Genomic DNA, 15,603 nt, shown 5'->3' with positions numbered 1-15,603 from the left:
ATGAAGTCTTTCTATATGGTCCCAAGAGGCTCTTTTCGATCCAATTAAAGCATTGTGATTTTTTAAATTGTTACGAATACCTTTAATTAAATGTGAAGGGTCATGTATGAAAAATATTTTTCGGTTATCTATATGTACATATGGGGTTTTTCATTGATATGCAACCTTTTATAAACGCTTTGATTGTTTATGCCTTGGTCGCAAACAACATTCTTAACGTTTAATTTAAATGAAATTAGCCTATGAAGAATGTCAAAAAGGATGTCATGGAGGTCTTCCTTTTTCATGGCACCGCGTGTTACATAGTAACAAGTGGTTGCTCAGTAGTACCTATTTGAGAGTTCAACATAATTGCCGCCGTTGCCGCCGATGCCGCCGTTGCCGCCAATGTCGCTGTTGCCGCCGTTATCGCTGAAGTCGCTTCAATCTCCCCTCCGACGCCAGATATTTCATGCGCGCCTTATCTTTATTGACTTTGATAAGGGAAAACATATGTTAGGCTTAAGACTGAGCGTCATATTTCCACAACTTCACCTGAAACTAGAATTCATTACATCATTATTTTGTGGCACCCGATATTTGTGGGCACCTTATCGACTTTGACAATGCGGTGGGGGAAATACGTATGGAAAAATACTCTACCAATGGGGTAAATAAGTGTGGGGAATTCTTCATTTTCAATGGCGTCTTCTTATTTTTAAATCAATACGTTACACTTATCTGTCTTAAAAATATCTGGGTATATTGGCTCGAATTTCTTGAATATGACGCTGGAACCGTTATCTTAAATAGTATCCCAACACCTGCTTCAAATAGCGTATCATTGACGTAAGCCAAAACAGAGACGTTGAATACACTGTGTTTGACCTAAAATATTTTAATGGAATACACTATGTTAGGCTTAACATTTTTAACGAAGTAGGCGGGAAATATGAACGGAAAAAAGAGTGTACGGTTTTCGGATACGACGGTGTACGTGATTCCTCAAGAGGACAGGGTGAACCATGAGTTTCGTAAACCTAAATGGTTTAGAATGCAATTAAAGTGTAAATACGAATACATATTATCTCCGATATTGGAGTTGAAAATTGAACTTTTCGCTAACCCTTGTCTTACATGTGACTCGGGGCTTTCTACGTCACGTTGACTTTCGACAACGTGGTGGAAGGGGGAAATTATATATGTTAGGCTTAAAGATTAAGCGTCATTGACTTTAGCCGCCCGGTTGCCGCCTACCGCCAGGGTGCCACATTCAAACTTGACGCCCAGTTGTCGCATACCGCCAGGGTGTCACTTTCAAACGGGAATTGTCCTGAAATCTCATGATGGCGGGAAATTGATGTGATAAGGAGGTAAAATTTGCGTGATAAGGAGGGAAAATTGGCGTGATAAGGAGGGAAAATTGGCGTGATAGGGAGGAAAAATTGGCGTGTAATTTTAAGATAACGCCACTGAATTCCCGTTGGCGTACCTTATCATATTTTCCGAGGGCAATGTTAAATCTATACTTTCACTGATAATAGGTCCTTTGATAGGGATGTTATCTTACTCTTACATGTTAGGCTTAACACTAGGTGCCATATTAACTTTCGATGATGTGTTTCCTTCGTATATTTCTAAAGTAAACATGAGTAGACTATAAAAAGACCCCCAAAGATCAGAAAACATTTTATTTTGTTCCTGACTCCAGTCTTGAATGTTCTCGAGCTATTATCCTGAACTTTTACCGATAAAAGTATCTGCAAAGGGTGAGATTTTTTCTTTCTTTCACAAGTCTCGTGAAGAGATATATTTAAGGTTCAGTTTTAGTAAACTTAAATTGTAAGAATGTTTGAGTGTAACGTTTGCAAGAGTCAGTATGCAAGGAATAAGGATCTCATGAGACATAATCGTGAAAAACATGAGGGAATTAAATTCTCTTGTGATGACTGCTCTGCAACTTTCACAAGGCGTCAAAACTTAGTAAGTCACCAGGCTAAGTTTCACGGTGTTAAGAGACGTAAAATAGAAGACCCCAAGGACGTTTCTGGCCCCTCGACCCATAACAACCACTCAGTTACCTACCCCGCTCCTATGATCGACGCCGAAAGAGTGTCGCCAGCCCTCACTCTAGACGACCTGACAAGGCAGGAAACTTGGGCTCGACGCATGCTGATGGACCAAGGGAAAGTTCATGATCCTGACGAACTGGACGATCTAACCAGTGAGGAAAACCAGGCCTTACAGGCCCTGATGGACAGGGAGGAGACCAAGCGAGCCAATGACGAACCTCAACCACACCCGTCGAGCCTCTTCTCGATCAATTGGAGGAGTTAAACGTATTGCGTAATGCGATTTTCTGCGCTAGATTTACGTCGGCAGTCGTGGAAACTAGCACGGAACTTTACATTGGTAGACATAGAGCCGCCATAGAAAATTACTTAAGAAACAAACTAGCTCAAGATAGAGGGATTAAATGGTATTTGACTGTTAGGGCTCGCTATACGCGCGAATTGGGAAATTCGGAACAGGATGTAGAAACTCTAATATACCATAGAACGCGTAATCTTATTATTTTAACCCCCGACGTTATTCCGGGACAAATAGATCAGGGGATAGTAACATTAAAACGGTTAATGGAAGAGTTTGAAGCGCAAGGTAGCGGTTGGTCATTAGATAGAATTATGTTTCTACAAATTAACATAATTGCATATATGCCTTTACACGGGGGTACGTATTTCGAAACCCCCAAAAAACTCGTGTCTAAGAAAGCTATTCTTAATGTTAAAAACCATGATAGTAAGTGTTTTCTATGGTCAATTTTAGCTCATTTACATCCTGTAAATTTTAGAAATAACCCGAATTGCGTAGAAAATTATCTCCCTTTTCAAAACGAGTTAGAATTGACAGGAATCACATTCCCTGTACAAGTTAATGTAGCTGTTTTAGAAAGGTTTGAACAGGTTAATAACTTATCAGTTAGCATCTATGGTTATGAGGATGAGGTTTTCCCCCTTTATGTGAGCTCGAACAGGGTCGACGATGCGCGTCAAATAGATCTGCTGCTACTATCTCAGGGGGCTGAGAAGCATTTTTGTTTGATTCGTAGCTTGAGTCGGCTTCTATCGTCATTCACCGCACATAACGGTAGAGCCTTCTACTGTCGTTATTGTCTGCATCGTTTCTCCGGCTTCGGCTCAGAGCAAAGACATGAAGAGCACGTCAAAGAGTGTAGCTTACACGACCCCCAGAAAATCAAAATGCCTGTCAAGGAGCCCATCCTAGAGTTCAAAAACATCGCCTGGGAGCAAAAAGTAAGTTTTGTCATCCACTTTTGGTTTTACTAATACATAAGAAGCGCGCGATAAAGTGTGCCATGGAATAAAATGTTTCCAATTTTTCTGTTCCATTAGGTGAAGTTCGTCATCTACGCGGATTTCGAGTCAATCTTAAGTAAAATACAGGGATGCGATCAGGACGCTACCCTCTCTTCTTCCACGAAAACCTCCCAACACGTTGCCTGCGGGTTCAGCTACGTCATCGTTGGACAAGACGGTTCAGTGTCAAAACCAGTGACGTACAGAGGAATGGACGCGGCGGAAAGGTTTTTACAAAACCTTATTCGTGAAGATGAAATCATCCAGGGGAAAATAAAAGCCAACGTACCCATGAACCTGACAAACTCGGAAATGACGGAATTTGTATCAGCCCAAGTCTGCTACCTATGCGGGAAGGCGTTCACCCATGATAACTGCAAAGTTCGGGACCACGACCATACAGATGGGTCCTACAGAGGAGCGGCTCATAATACCTGTAACCTCAAGTTGAAGACATTGAAATTCGTTCCGGTGTTCATGCATAACCTATCCCGCTATGATGCTCACTTGATAATGGACAAAATCGGACTCTTTAAACATCAAGAAATTAAGTGTATCCCGACGAATTCCGAGACTTACATTTCGTTTTCTCTGGGAAATCTACGCTTTCTAGACTCTATCAGGTTTATGCCAGCCTCGCTCGACTCCCTCGTTTCTAACTTGGCCAAGGGAGGTGCGGACAAGTTCAAATGCCTAAACTCTGTTTTCAAACCGGACGAAGTGGAGCATTTACTGAGGAAACAAGTCTACCCGTATGACTATTTCGATCGCGAGGAGAAATTTGACGAGACGGAGTTACCACCGAAGGAGGCTTTTTTCAACTCGCTCACCGATGAAAAGGTTAGTGACGAGGATTATTCCCAAGCCCAAACAGTTTGGGAAAAATTCAGGATCGCTAACCTCGGCGAGTACCATGATTTATACGTCAAAACCGACGTTTTACTCTTGGCTGACGTATTTGAAAACTTCCGAGCCATGTGCTTGGAATATTACAAATTAGACTGCGCTCACGCCTTTACCGGTCCCGGTTTTGCTTGGCAGAGCGCTTTACGTATGACTGGAGTTAAATTAGAACTTCTTTTAGACCCTGATATGCACCTATTTATCGAGAAGGGAATTAGGGGAGGAGTTTCTCTGATAACCCACAGGTTGGCTGAGGCGAATAACAAACATCTTCCTGAAACCTACGACGCTTCGAAACCTAGTTCCTACATCACTTACCTGGACTGTAACAATCTTTATGGAACAGTAATGTGTCACCATTTACCTATGAGGGGTTTCCGATGGTTGCAGCCATGTGAAGATTTCACCAGAGAAGTTATTCTTAACCAACCCGACGATGACCCTCAGGGTTTCATTCTAGAGGTGGATCTTGAATACCCGGACAGTTTACACGTAGAGCATAATTGTCTCCCCCTCGCCCCTGAAAGACGTGTTGTTACCGCCGGCGAACTATCTCCATATTCAATAGATCAATTGAACAAATTAAAACTGAAAATTAAAGATAGTCTTCCCAAATTAGTCCCCTCGCTTTATAACAGAGAAAAATACGTGCTCCATTACCGAAATCTAAAGTTCTACCTCGCTAAAGGTATGAAATTAGGGAAGGTTCACCGTATTCTCACGTTTGAACAAGGGGCTTGGTTAAAACCCTTTATCGAGTTTAACACGGAGAAGCGGAAGATGGCCGCTAACGCGTTCGAAAAGGATTTCTTCAAACTATGCAACAACTCTGTGTTCGGGAAGACGATGGAGAATCTACGTAACCGCATAAATTTCGACCTTGTGCAAACCCGGGAGATGCAAGAAGGCGAGTTCTCCGGCGTTCGAAAGGTTTACAGTTTTCAAGAACGACCTAGTTGGAATTCACCAACTGAAGAAATCCTTAACCTTGGACCGACCCATTTATACGGGCTTCACCATTTTAGACTTGTCTAAACTGGTTATGTACGATTTCCATTACAACACCGTGAGAGCTAAATATGGGGAAGCCGCCAAGCTTCTCTTCACAGACACAGATTCCCTGACCTACCAAATCTTCACCGACGATCTGCCCCGAGACTGCCGAAAACAAGGAGATGTACGACTTCTCCGATTACCCTCGAGACCATCCCTTGTTCAGCAAGAAGAACAAGAAGGTTCTCGGCAAGTTCAAAGACGAGCTTAATGGAGTACCGATTCAGGAGTTCTGCGGACTCCGTCCGAAGATGTACTCCATCTTGTCGTCGAAAGGGGAAAAGAAGACGGCGAAGGGAATTTGTCGTCGTGTGGTTAAGAAGAAGATTCGTCATGCCGACTACAAGGAATGCCTACTTCAACGTAAACTCACCGTGGAAGAGATGAAAAGAATTGTGAGTTTGAAACATGAACTGTTTTCCGTCACCCAAAAGAAACTCGCATTGAACCCGTGCGATGACAAGCGATACATCATCGACGGTGTGTCTACTTACTCGTTAGGACATTTTAAAATTAGGGATCTATAAAAGCGAGTTTTCCTCCGTGGCATAGCCCGGTTTCTCGCTTTATGTAAATTATTTTTTTCAAATATCTTAGAACTGTGTAACTTTAATATCTTAGAATTTTATAGCTTTTTTTTTTTAAATATCTTTCGTGTAAATTTGTATATGTAAATATTTGTAAACTTGCTATTTTTTTTGCTTTTTTTATATAAATTTTTGAATGCTGTTGAAAATAAAATAAATATAATTATAATTATGTTAAAGTATTCTTCTCCAAATTTTTCCTACTCTTATTCATTTTTCATGTACGAGGAGGAGAGAGGGGCCCGGCCTACCCTTCCGTTCAAAGTTTCACAGTTTGCGTTGAAAGTTTCACTATTTCTTTTCAAAGTTTCACTATTTCTTTTCAAAGTTTTACTATTTCTTTTCAAAGTTTCACTATTTCTTTTCAAAGTTTCACTATTTCTTTTCAAAGTTTCACTATTTCTTTTCAAAGTTTCACTATTTCTGTTCAAAGTTTCACTATTTCTTTTCAAAGTTTCACTATTTCCGTTCAAAGTTTCACTATTTCCGTTCAAAGTTTCACTATTTCCGTTCAAAGCTTCACTATTTCCGTTCAAAGTTTCACTAAGGGATTGATTACATCACTTTACATACAGTCTACCAAAAATGCACTTATTCTCCTAAACAAAATTTATCGTACCATCAATGATTGATAAGTCACAACTCTTACAGAGAAGGGACTGATTTCCGAATTCCAAGTGCTTTATTTGTTTACTTCCTTATCAGCATGATAAGGAACTGTCGTTGGGAAATTCAAAAATCGTACCTTATATAATCAGTTCAGTTCCGAGTTTAATTTTTATTCAGTAGTTGAGCAATTGACGATAAATTTGAAAATGCTAATCCTATACGAAACGTGTATTTGTTTTAAGACCCCCATTTAACTTGGGTTTATAGGGCCTTGGGTTATCAGAAACTTTTGAAGTGGGCGAATTGGCGACTGATAAGATACAACCTTTGCAGGGGAGGATCAGATCTTAGAATTCCAGGATCCAGGGGGGGGGCTCTTTTTTAAACTAGGCGGGTGGTTGCCCCCCCCCCTGGATCCTGGAATTCTAAGATCTGATCCTCCCCTGCAAAGGTTGTATCTTATCAGTCGCCAATTCGCCCACTTCAAAAGTTTCTGATAACCCAAGGCCCTATAAACCCAAGTTAAATGGGGGGGTCTTAAAACAAATACACGTTTCGTATAGGATTAGCATTTTCAAATTTATCGTCAATTGCTCAACTACTGAATAAAATTAAACTCGGAACTGAACTGATTATATAAGGTACGATTTTTGAATTTCCCAGCGACAGTTCCTTATCATGCTGATAAGGAAGTAAACAAATAAAGCACTTGGAATTCGGAAATCAGTCCCTTCTCTGTAAGAGTTGTGACTTATCAATCATTGATGGTACGATAAATTTTGTTTAGGAGAATAAGTGCATTTTTGGTAGACTGTATGTAAAGTGATGTAATCAATCCCTTAGTTAAACTTTGAACGGAAATAGTGAAGCTTTGAACGGAAATAGTGAAGCTTTGAACGGAAATAGTGAAACTTTGAACGGAAATAGTGAAACTTTGAACGGAAATAGTGAAACTTTGAACGGAAATAGTGAAACTTTGAAAAGAAATAGTGAAACTTTGAACAGAAATAGTGAAACTTTGAAAAGAAATAGTGAAACTTTGAAAAGAAATAGTGAAACTTTGAAAAGAAATAGTGAAACTTTGAAAAGAAATAGTGAAACTTTGAACGCAAACTGTGAAACTTTGAACGGAAGGGTAGGCCGGGCCCCTCTCTCCTCCTCGTACATGAAAAATGAATAAGAGTAGGAAAAATTTGGAGAAGAATACTTTAACATAATTATAATTATATTTATTTTATTTTCAACAGCATTCAAAAATTTATATAAAAAAAGCAAAAAAATAGCAAGTTTACAAATATTTACATATACAAATTTACACGAAAGATATTTTAAAAAAAAAGTTATAAAATTCTAAGATATTAAAGTTACACAGTTCTAAGATATTTGAAAAAAATAATTTACATAAAGCGAGAAACCGGGCTATGCCACGGAGGAAAACTCGCTTTTATAGATCCCTAATTTTAAAATGTCCTAACGAGTAAGTAGACACACCGTCGATGATGTATCGCTTGTCATCGCACGGGTTCAATGCGAGTTTCTTTTGGGTGACGGAAAACAGTTCATGTTTCAAACTCACAATTCTTTTCATCTCTTCCACGGTGAGTTTACGTTGAAGTAGGCATTCCTTGTAGTCGGCATGACGAATCTTCTTCTTAACCACACGACGACAAATTCCCTTCGCCGTCTTCTTTTCCCCTTTCGACGACAAGATGGAGTACATCTTCGGACGGAGTCCGCAGAACTCCTGAATCGGTACTCCATTAAGCTCGTCTTTGAACTTGCCGAGAACCTTCTTGTTCTTCTTGCTGAACAAGGGATGGTCTCGAGGGTAATCGGAGAAGTCGTACATCTCCTTGTTTTCGGCAGTCTCGGGGCAGATCGTCGGTGAAGATTTGGTAGGTCAGGGAATCTGTGTCTGTGAAGAGAAGCTTGGCGGCTTCCCCATATTTAGCTCTCACGGTGTTGTAATGGAAATCGTACATAACCAGTTTAGACAAGTCTAAAATGGTGAAGCCCGTATAAATGGGTCGGTCCAAGGTTAAGGATTTCTTCAGTTGGTGAATTCCAACTAGGTCGTTCTTGAAAACTGTAAACCTTTCGAACGCCGGAGAACTCGCCTTCTTGATTGCCATCTCCCGGGTTTGCACAAGGTCGAAATTTATGCGGTTACGTAGATTCTCCATCGTCTTCCCGAACACAGAGTTGTTGCATAGTTTGAAGAAATCCTTTTCGAACGCGTTAGCGGCCATCTTCCGCTTCTCCGTGTTAAACTCGATAAAGGGTTTTAACCAAGCCCCTTGTTCAAACGTGAGAATACGGTGAACCTTCCCTAATTTCATACCTTTAGCGAGGTAGAACTTTAGATTTCGGTAATGGAGCACGTATTTTTCTCTGTTATAAAGCGAGGGGACTAATTTGGGAAGACTATCTTTAATTTTCAGTTTTAATTTGTTCAATTGATCTATTGAATATGGAGATAGTTCGCCGGCGGTAACAACACGTCTTTCAGGGGCGAGGGGGAGACAATTATGCTCTACGTGTAAACTGTCCGGGTATTCAAGATCCACCTCTAGAATGAAACCCTGAGGGTCATCGTCGGGTTGGTTAAGAATAACTTCTCTGGTGAAATCTTCACATGGCTGCAACCATCGGAAACCCCTCATAGGTAAATGGTGACACATTACTGTTCCATAAAGATTGTTACAGTCCAGGTAAGTGATGTAGGAACTAGGTTTCGAAGCGTCGTAGGTTTCAGGAAGATGTTTGTTATTCGCCTCAGCCAACCTGTGGGTTATCAGAGAAACTCCTCCCCTAATTCCCTTCTCGATAAATAGGTGCATATCAGGGTCTAAAAGAAGTTCTAATTTAACTCCAGTCATACGTAAAGCGCTCTGCCAAGCAAAACCGGGACCGGTAAAGGCGTGAGCGCAGTCTAATTTGTAATATTCCATGCACATGGCTCGGAAGTTTTCAAATACGTCAGCCAAGAGTAAAACGTCGGTTTTGACGTATAAATCATGGTACTCGCCGAGGTTAGCGATCCTGAATTTTTCCCAAACTGTTTGGGCTTGGGAATAATCCTCGTCACTAACCTTTTCATCGGTGAGCGAGTTGAAAAAAGCCTCCTTCGGTGGTAACTCCGTCTCGTCAAATTTCTCCTCGCGATCGAAATAGTCATACGGGTAGACTTGTTTCCTCAGTAAATGCTCCACTTCGTCCGGTTTGAAAACAGAGTTTAGGCATTTGAACTTGTCCGCACCTCTCTTGGCCAAGTTAGAAACGAGGGAGTCGAGCGAGGCTGGCATAAACCTGATAGAGTCTAGAAAGCGTAGATTTCCCAGAGAAAACGAAATGTAAGTCTCGGAATTCGTCGGGATACACTTAATTTCTTGATGTTTAAAGAGTCCGATTTTGTCCATTATCAAGTGAGCATCATAGCGGGATAGGTTATGCATGAACACCGGAACGAATTTCAATGTCTTCAACTTGAGGTTACAGGTATTATGAGCCGCTCCTCTGTAGGACCCATCTGTATGGTCGTGGTCCCGAACTTTGCAGTTATCATGGGTGAACGCCTTCCCGCATAGGTAGCAGACTTGGGCTGATACAAATTCCGTCATTTCCGAGTTTGTCAGGTTCATGGGTACGTTGGCTTTTATTTTCCCCTGGATGATTTCATCTTCACGAATAAGGTTTTGTAAAAACCTTTCCGCCGCGTCCATTCCTCTGTACGTCACTGGTTTTGACACTGAACCGTCTTGTCCAACGATGACGTAGCTGAACCCGCAGGCAACGTGTTGGGAGGTTTTCGTGGAAGAAGAGAGGGTAGCGTCCTGATCGCATCCCTGTATTTTACTTAAGATTGACTCGAAATCCGCGTAGATGACGAACTTCACCTAATGGAACAGAAAAATTGGAAACATTTTATTCCATGGCACACTTTATCGCGCGCTTCTTATGTATTAGTAAAACCAAAAGTGGATGACAAAACTTACTTTTTGCTCCCAGGCGATGTTTTTGAACTCTAGGATGGGCTCCTTGACAGGCATTTTGATTTTCTGGGGGTCGTGTAAGCTACACTCTTTGACGTGCTCTTCATGTCTTTGCTCTGAGCCGAAGCCGGAGAAACGATGCAGACAATAACGACAGTAGAAGGCTCTACCGTTATGTGCGGTGAATGACGATAGAAGCCGACTCAAGCTACGAATCAAACAAAAATGCTTCTCAGCCCCCTGAGATAGTAGCAGCAGATCTATTTGACGCGCATCGTCGACCCTGTTCGAGCTCACATAAAGGGGGAAAACCTCATCCTCATAACCATAGATGCTAACTGATAAGTTATTAACCTGTTCAAACCTTTCTAAAACAGCTACATTAACTTGTACAGGGAATGTGATTCCTGTCAATTCTAACTCGTTTTGAAAAGGGAGATAATTTTCTACGCAATTCGGGTTATTTCTAAAATTTACAGGATGTAAATGAGCTAAAATTGACCATAGAAAACACTTATTATCATGGTTTTTAACATTAAGAATAGCTTTCTTAGACACGAGTTTTTTGGGGGTTTCGAAATACGTACCCCCGTGTAAAGGCATATATGCAATTATGTTAATTTGTAGAAACATAATTCTATCTAATGACCAACCGCTACCTTGCGCTTCAAACTCTTCCATTAACCGTTTTAATGTTACTATCCCCTGATCTATTTGTCCCGGAATAACGTCGGGGGTTAAAATAATAAGATTGCGCGTTCTATGGTATATTAGAGTTTCTACATCCTGTTCCGAATTTCCCAATTCGCGCGTATAGCGAGCCCTAACAGTCAAATACCATTTAATCCCTCTATCTTGAGCTAGTTTGTTTCTTAAGTAATTTTCTATGGCGGCTCTATGTCTACCAATGTAAAGTTCCGTGCTAGTTTCCACGACTGCCGACGTAAATCTAGCGCAGAAAATCGCATTACGCAATACGTTTAACTCCTCCAATTGATCGAGAAGAGGCTCGACGGGTGTGGTTGAGGTTCGTCATTGGCTCGCTTGGTCTCCTCCCTGTCCATCAGGGCCTGTAAGGCCTGGTTTTCCTCACTGGTTAGATCGTCCAGTTCGTCAGGATCATGAACTTTCCCTTGGTCCATCAGCATGCGTCGAGCCCAAGTTTCCTGCCTTGTCAGGTCGTCTAGAGTGAGGGCTGGCGACACTCTTTCGGCGTCGATCATAGGAGCGGGGTAGGTAACTGAGTGGTTGTTATGGGTCGAGGGGCCAGAAACGTCCTTGGGGTCTTCTATTTTACGTCTCTTAACACCGTGAAACTTAGCCTGGTGACTTACTAAGTTTTGACGCCTTGTGAAAGTTGCAGAGCAGTCATCACAAGAGAATTTAATTCCCTCATGTTTTTCACGATTATGTCTCATGAGATCCTTATTCCTTGCATACTGACTCTTGCAAACGTTACACTCAAACATTCTTACAATTTAAGTTTACTAAAACTGAACCTTAAATATATCTCTTCACGAGACTTGTGAAAGAAAGAAAAAATCTCACCCTTTGCAGATACTTTTATCGGTAAAAGTTCAGGATAATAGCTCGAGAACATTCAAGACTGGAGTCAGGAACAAAATAAAATGTTTTCTGATCTTTGGGGGTCTTTTTATAGTCTACTCATGTTTACTTTAGAAATATACGAAGGAAACACATCATCGAAAGTTAATATGGCACCTAGTGTTAAGCCTAACATGTAAGAGTAAGATAACATCCCTATCAAAGGACCTATTATCAGTGAAAGTATAGATTTAACATTGCCCTCGGAAAATATGATAAGGTACGCCAACGGGAATTCAGTGGCGTTATCTTAAAATTACACGCCAATTTTTCCTCCCTATCACGCCAATTTTCCCTCCTTATCACGCCAATTTTCCCTCCTTATCACGCAAATTTTACCTCCTTATCACATCAATTTCCCGCCATCATGAGATTTCAGGACAATTCCCGTTTGAAAGTGACACCCTGGCGGTATGCGACAACTGGGCGTCAAGTTTGAATGTGGCACCCTGGCGGTAGGCGGCAACCGGGCGGCTAAAGTCAATGACGCTTAATCTTTAAGCCTAACATATATAATTTCCCCCTTCCACCACGTTGTCGAAAGTCAACGTGACGTAGAAAGCCCCGAGTCACATGTAAGACAAGGGTTAGCGAAAAGTTCAATTTTCAACTCCAATATCGGAGATAATATGTATTCGTATTTACACTTTAATTGCATTCTAAACCATTTAGGTTTACGAAACTCATGGTTCACCCTGTCCTCTTGAGGAATCACGTACACCGTCGTATCCGAAAACCGTACACTCTTTTTTCCGTTCATATTTCCCGCCTACTTCGTTAAAAATGTTAAGCCTAACATAGTGTATTCCATTAAAATATTTTAGGTCAAACACAGTGTATTCAACGTCTCTGTTTTGGCTTACGTCAATGATACGCTATTTGAAGCAGGTGTTGGGATACTATTTAAGATAACGGTTCCAGCGTCATATTCAAGAAATTCGAGCCAATATACCCAGATATTTTTAAGACAGATAAGTGTAACGTATTGATTTAAAAATAAGAAGACGCCATTGAAAATGAAGAATTCCCCACACTTATTTACCCCATTGGTAGAGTATTTTTCCATACGTATTTCCCCCACCGCATTGTCAAAGTCGATAAGGTGCCCACAAATATCGGGTGCCACAAAATAATGATGTAATGAATTCTAGTTTCAGGTGAAGTTGTGGAAATATGACGCTCAGTCTTAAGCCTAACATATGTTTTCCCTTATCAAAGTCAATAAAGATAAGGCGCGCATGAAATATCTGGCGTCGGAGGGGAGATTGAAGCGACTTCAGCGATAACGGCGGCAACAGCGACATTGGCGGCAACGGCGGCATCGGCGGCAACGGCGGCAATTATGTTGAACTCTCAAATAGGTACTACTTTGCTCCCTTTTGATTTCATCCCACATAACATAAAAACAGTAGCGTGATTGGCTAAATGTGGGTCTTGCGTACCCCTCGATAAGATCTTCTCCTTCATTGTAAAGCAGGCCTTCTTTTAGTGCCATTTCGTCGAATGTCAGCGTTGCCAACCTTTCTTTTTCAGTCATACATTTAATTTTTTTTCCAAAACTTCCCAAAACTCCTCACTAATACCAGGCTTGCACGGAATGTTTTTAAGCCAAGATTTAAGAAAGCTTGAACTTGGTAGGCTAAACATCTTCTTCAAAAGTAAATATGATTTAGGGCCATGATAGTGTATTGTTAGGCATAGCTGTTTTTCCTTTGGAGACCATCGCCTTCCTTTAGATTTGCGGGCACCTGCTCTTGCTTGTATGGCAAAGAAATTTGCTCCTTCCTTTGGGAGATATTTTCGTATTTCTAATATCAATGTTTCTTTGCTAATCTTTTGTTTGGAGACTTTTTTCGACAAATTGAAGTTTCTCAAATATTGTTTTTGCAAAAGCTTTTGAAGGTTTCTTTTGCGAGGAGAAACAATATTGAGTGTTTGTGTTTTAATGCTTTTAGAAATTGGCTTGGCTTGAACTAATTTAGAAGTGACTCTTGGCGTTTTCGTAGTGTTGGTAGAAACACTTTCAGGGGCCTGTGGAAATAAAGACCTTCTCTTTAGTCTTTGTCTTTTTATGGGGGTATTTAATTGTGTTTTTTCTAAAATTTGATCCATCTCTCTAAAACTCCTTTTGCGACTATGAATTTTAAAATCTTCATTGGCATAACTGTTTGACGTCACAGGTGTTAAACTAACAACTGAACCTAGATTAAATATTGTGAGTTATACTTCATTGACGGCCCTGGAATATATTTACCACTATCTACAGAGTTCTTTCTACGACTAGATATTTGATCTCTCAATCTCTTTTTAGTTCTTTTGCACGTCACTGGCGTTAAACTTACATTATCATCTGAAGAATAATATATTACTAAATATGTGTCTAAGAATCCCCACCGGGCTCAAAAGCATTTGGTTTTAGTAATTATACAACATACCACAATGGAAGATGATACCACTTTCGCTTGGACCTGCAAACTCAATATAAGAGCCATGATTGGAGCTGGGACTTTTGAGGGGAGATACTGGACTATGTACTGGAATAAGATTTTCGTCAAATTTATTTGGGATTGCGTTCCAAACTAACGTACGCCTAGATGTAATAAACTCAATTTGAAGGCTGTGTTATAAAAGAACTACTAATTTAAAGTTATTTCTCATACCTTGGTTTTAATGATAGGAACTGGTCCTGTTTAAAATGTACGCTACAAACTTTATACTTCTTCTTATAAACAAAATCAACTCCTCTGTCCAATAAATCAATTCGACCAGCGTTTTCCAAACACTGTTTACATCTTTTAACATACCAAGGCTTATTTAGTTTAGAACCCCAAAATACATATGCAATCTTAGTATGTATGGTATTACCTTAATTTATCCTTTGGGTAGTTGAAAAAGGAAATGTCTTTATTCGATTTTCCTTGTGAATTTGAACGTTTCGTAAATGAACAACAAGAACCCCCGTAATAGGTCCACTTACTAGGATTTCCCGCCATCCCATTATTTAACCCACCCTTTTCACCAAAAGAAATAAATTAAATAAGGAAGCCGCCATGTTTGTTTTCAGTATGACAGCTAGGGGCGCTGTAGTATGCAGGGCTACCAGGCACCTTTCAAAAAAAGGGCTGAGTCGGCTTTCCATACTTTCTTCCATGCAGATGTTACTCGCAGTTGTCGATGGAACTTTAAATAATTCAAAATTATGTTTAAACATACTAACTACTGAAAATCGAATAGGAGGCAGTGAAACAAGGAAAGTATTTTCGTAAAAAAGTACGCCATTAATGCTTAATGTTTCTTAAATATTTCAATATCGTAGCATGGTAGGTGTGGTTTTTTAAGCCACGCCAGACTAATTTCTCCCTTCCAATTTGTTTGAAAAATATAAATTGCGATTTAAAATCTTTGTTTCATGGCAATGTTTTTAATGAGTAGAAGTAATACATAAATGCCGGTCCAAGCACAGGTACAGCGGAAGGAGGGGAGGATGGAGGATGTACA

General features: G+C 40.4%; 2 protein-coding genes and 2 long non-coding RNA genes across 5 annotated transcripts; 1 reads left to right on the top strand and 3 right to left on the bottom strand.

The window, feature by feature from the left end:
* Positions 1-365: 365 nt before the first annotated feature.
* Positions 366-1,084, bottom strand: LOC149680956 (uncharacterized). The gene is made up of 3 exons (XR_016365566.1): positions 954-1,084; positions 643-867; positions 366-540 (listed from the first exon to the last, which is right to left on the bottom strand). It is a non-coding gene; the product is annotated as an uncharacterized LOC149680956 (long non-coding RNA).
* Positions 1,085-7,952: 6,868 nt separating this feature from the next.
* LOC149680955 (uncharacterized) lies at positions 7,953-11,969 on the bottom strand. The gene is made up of 5 exons (XM_089834468.1): positions 11,486-11,969; positions 11,088-11,435; positions 10,504-10,991; positions 8,356-10,404; positions 7,953-8,309 (listed from the first exon to the last, which is right to left on the bottom strand). The coding sequence occupies exons 1-5, from the start codon at positions 11,967-11,969 to the stop codon at positions 7,953-7,955; spliced, it is 3,726 nt and encodes a 1,241-aa protein (XP_089690594.1).
* A 743-nt stretch (positions 11,970-12,712) lies between these two features.
* Positions 12,713-13,431, top strand: LOC149680954 (uncharacterized). The gene is made up of 3 exons (XR_016365565.1): positions 12,713-12,843; positions 12,930-13,154; positions 13,257-13,431. It is a non-coding gene; the product is annotated as an uncharacterized LOC149680954 (long non-coding RNA).
* Positions 13,432-14,020: 589 nt separating this feature from the next.
* Positions 14,021-15,143, bottom strand: LOC149680953 (52 kDa repressor of the inhibitor of the protein kinase-like). Of its 2 annotated transcripts, XR_016365564.1 has the most exons (4): positions 14,971-15,143; positions 14,766-14,897; positions 14,360-14,695; positions 14,022-14,306 (listed from the first exon to the last, which is right to left on the bottom strand). XR_016365564.1 is itself a non-coding variant. In XM_089834520.1 (3 exons), exons 1-3 carry the CDS (start codon positions 15,096-15,098, stop codon positions 14,521-14,523), a joined length of 435 nt encoding a protein of 144 aa, XP_089690646.1. In that variant the 5' UTR covers positions 15,099-15,143; the 3' UTR covers positions 14,021-14,520. The 2 variants fall into 2 exon arrangements, 1 of the variants encoding a protein (XP_089690646.1); XM_089834520.1 differs by having other exon boundaries at positions 14,021-14,695.
* Between the last annotated feature and the right edge of the window lie 460 nt (positions 15,144-15,603).

The sequence above is a fragment of the Phalangium opilio genome, unplaced genomic scaffold (assembly GCF_054372755.1).
Source record: "Phalangium opilio isolate 3A_F unplaced genomic scaffold, DU_Popi_V2 ptg000039l_1, whole genome shotgun sequence".
NCBI classification, from domain to species: Eukaryota; Metazoa; Arthropoda; class Arachnida; order Opiliones; family Phalangiidae; genus Phalangium; species Phalangium opilio.
The sequence above is the reverse complement of the archived record's forward strand: the minus strand, read 5'-3'. Positions and strand labels throughout refer to the sequence as shown.

Coding starts and splice junctions, on each gene's coding strand:
- LOC149680953 (XM_089834520.1), bottom strand. CDS start 15,098: ATGGCGGGAAATCCTAGTAAGTGGACCTATTACGGGGGTTCTTGTTGT. Junction 14,898..14,970: donor TACCCAAAGGATAAATTAAG/GTAATACCATAC, acceptor GTATGTTAAAAG/ATGTAAACAGTGTTTGGAAA. Junction 14,696..14,765: donor TTCCTATCATTAAAACCAAG/GTATGAGAAATA, acceptor TATTACATCTAG/GCGTACGTTAGTTTGGAACG.
- LOC149680955 (XM_089834468.1), bottom strand. CDS start 11,969: ATGTTTGAGTGTAACGTTTGCAAGAGTCAGTATGCAAGGAATAAGGAT. Junction 11,436..11,485: donor CTTCTCGATCAATTGGAGGA/GTTAAACGTATT, acceptor TTACGTCGGCAG/TCGTGGAAACTAGCACGGAA. Junction 8,310..8,355: donor ACTGCCGAAAACAAGGAGAT/GTACGACTTCTC, acceptor TTGTTCAGCAAG/AAGAACAAGAAGGTTCTCGG.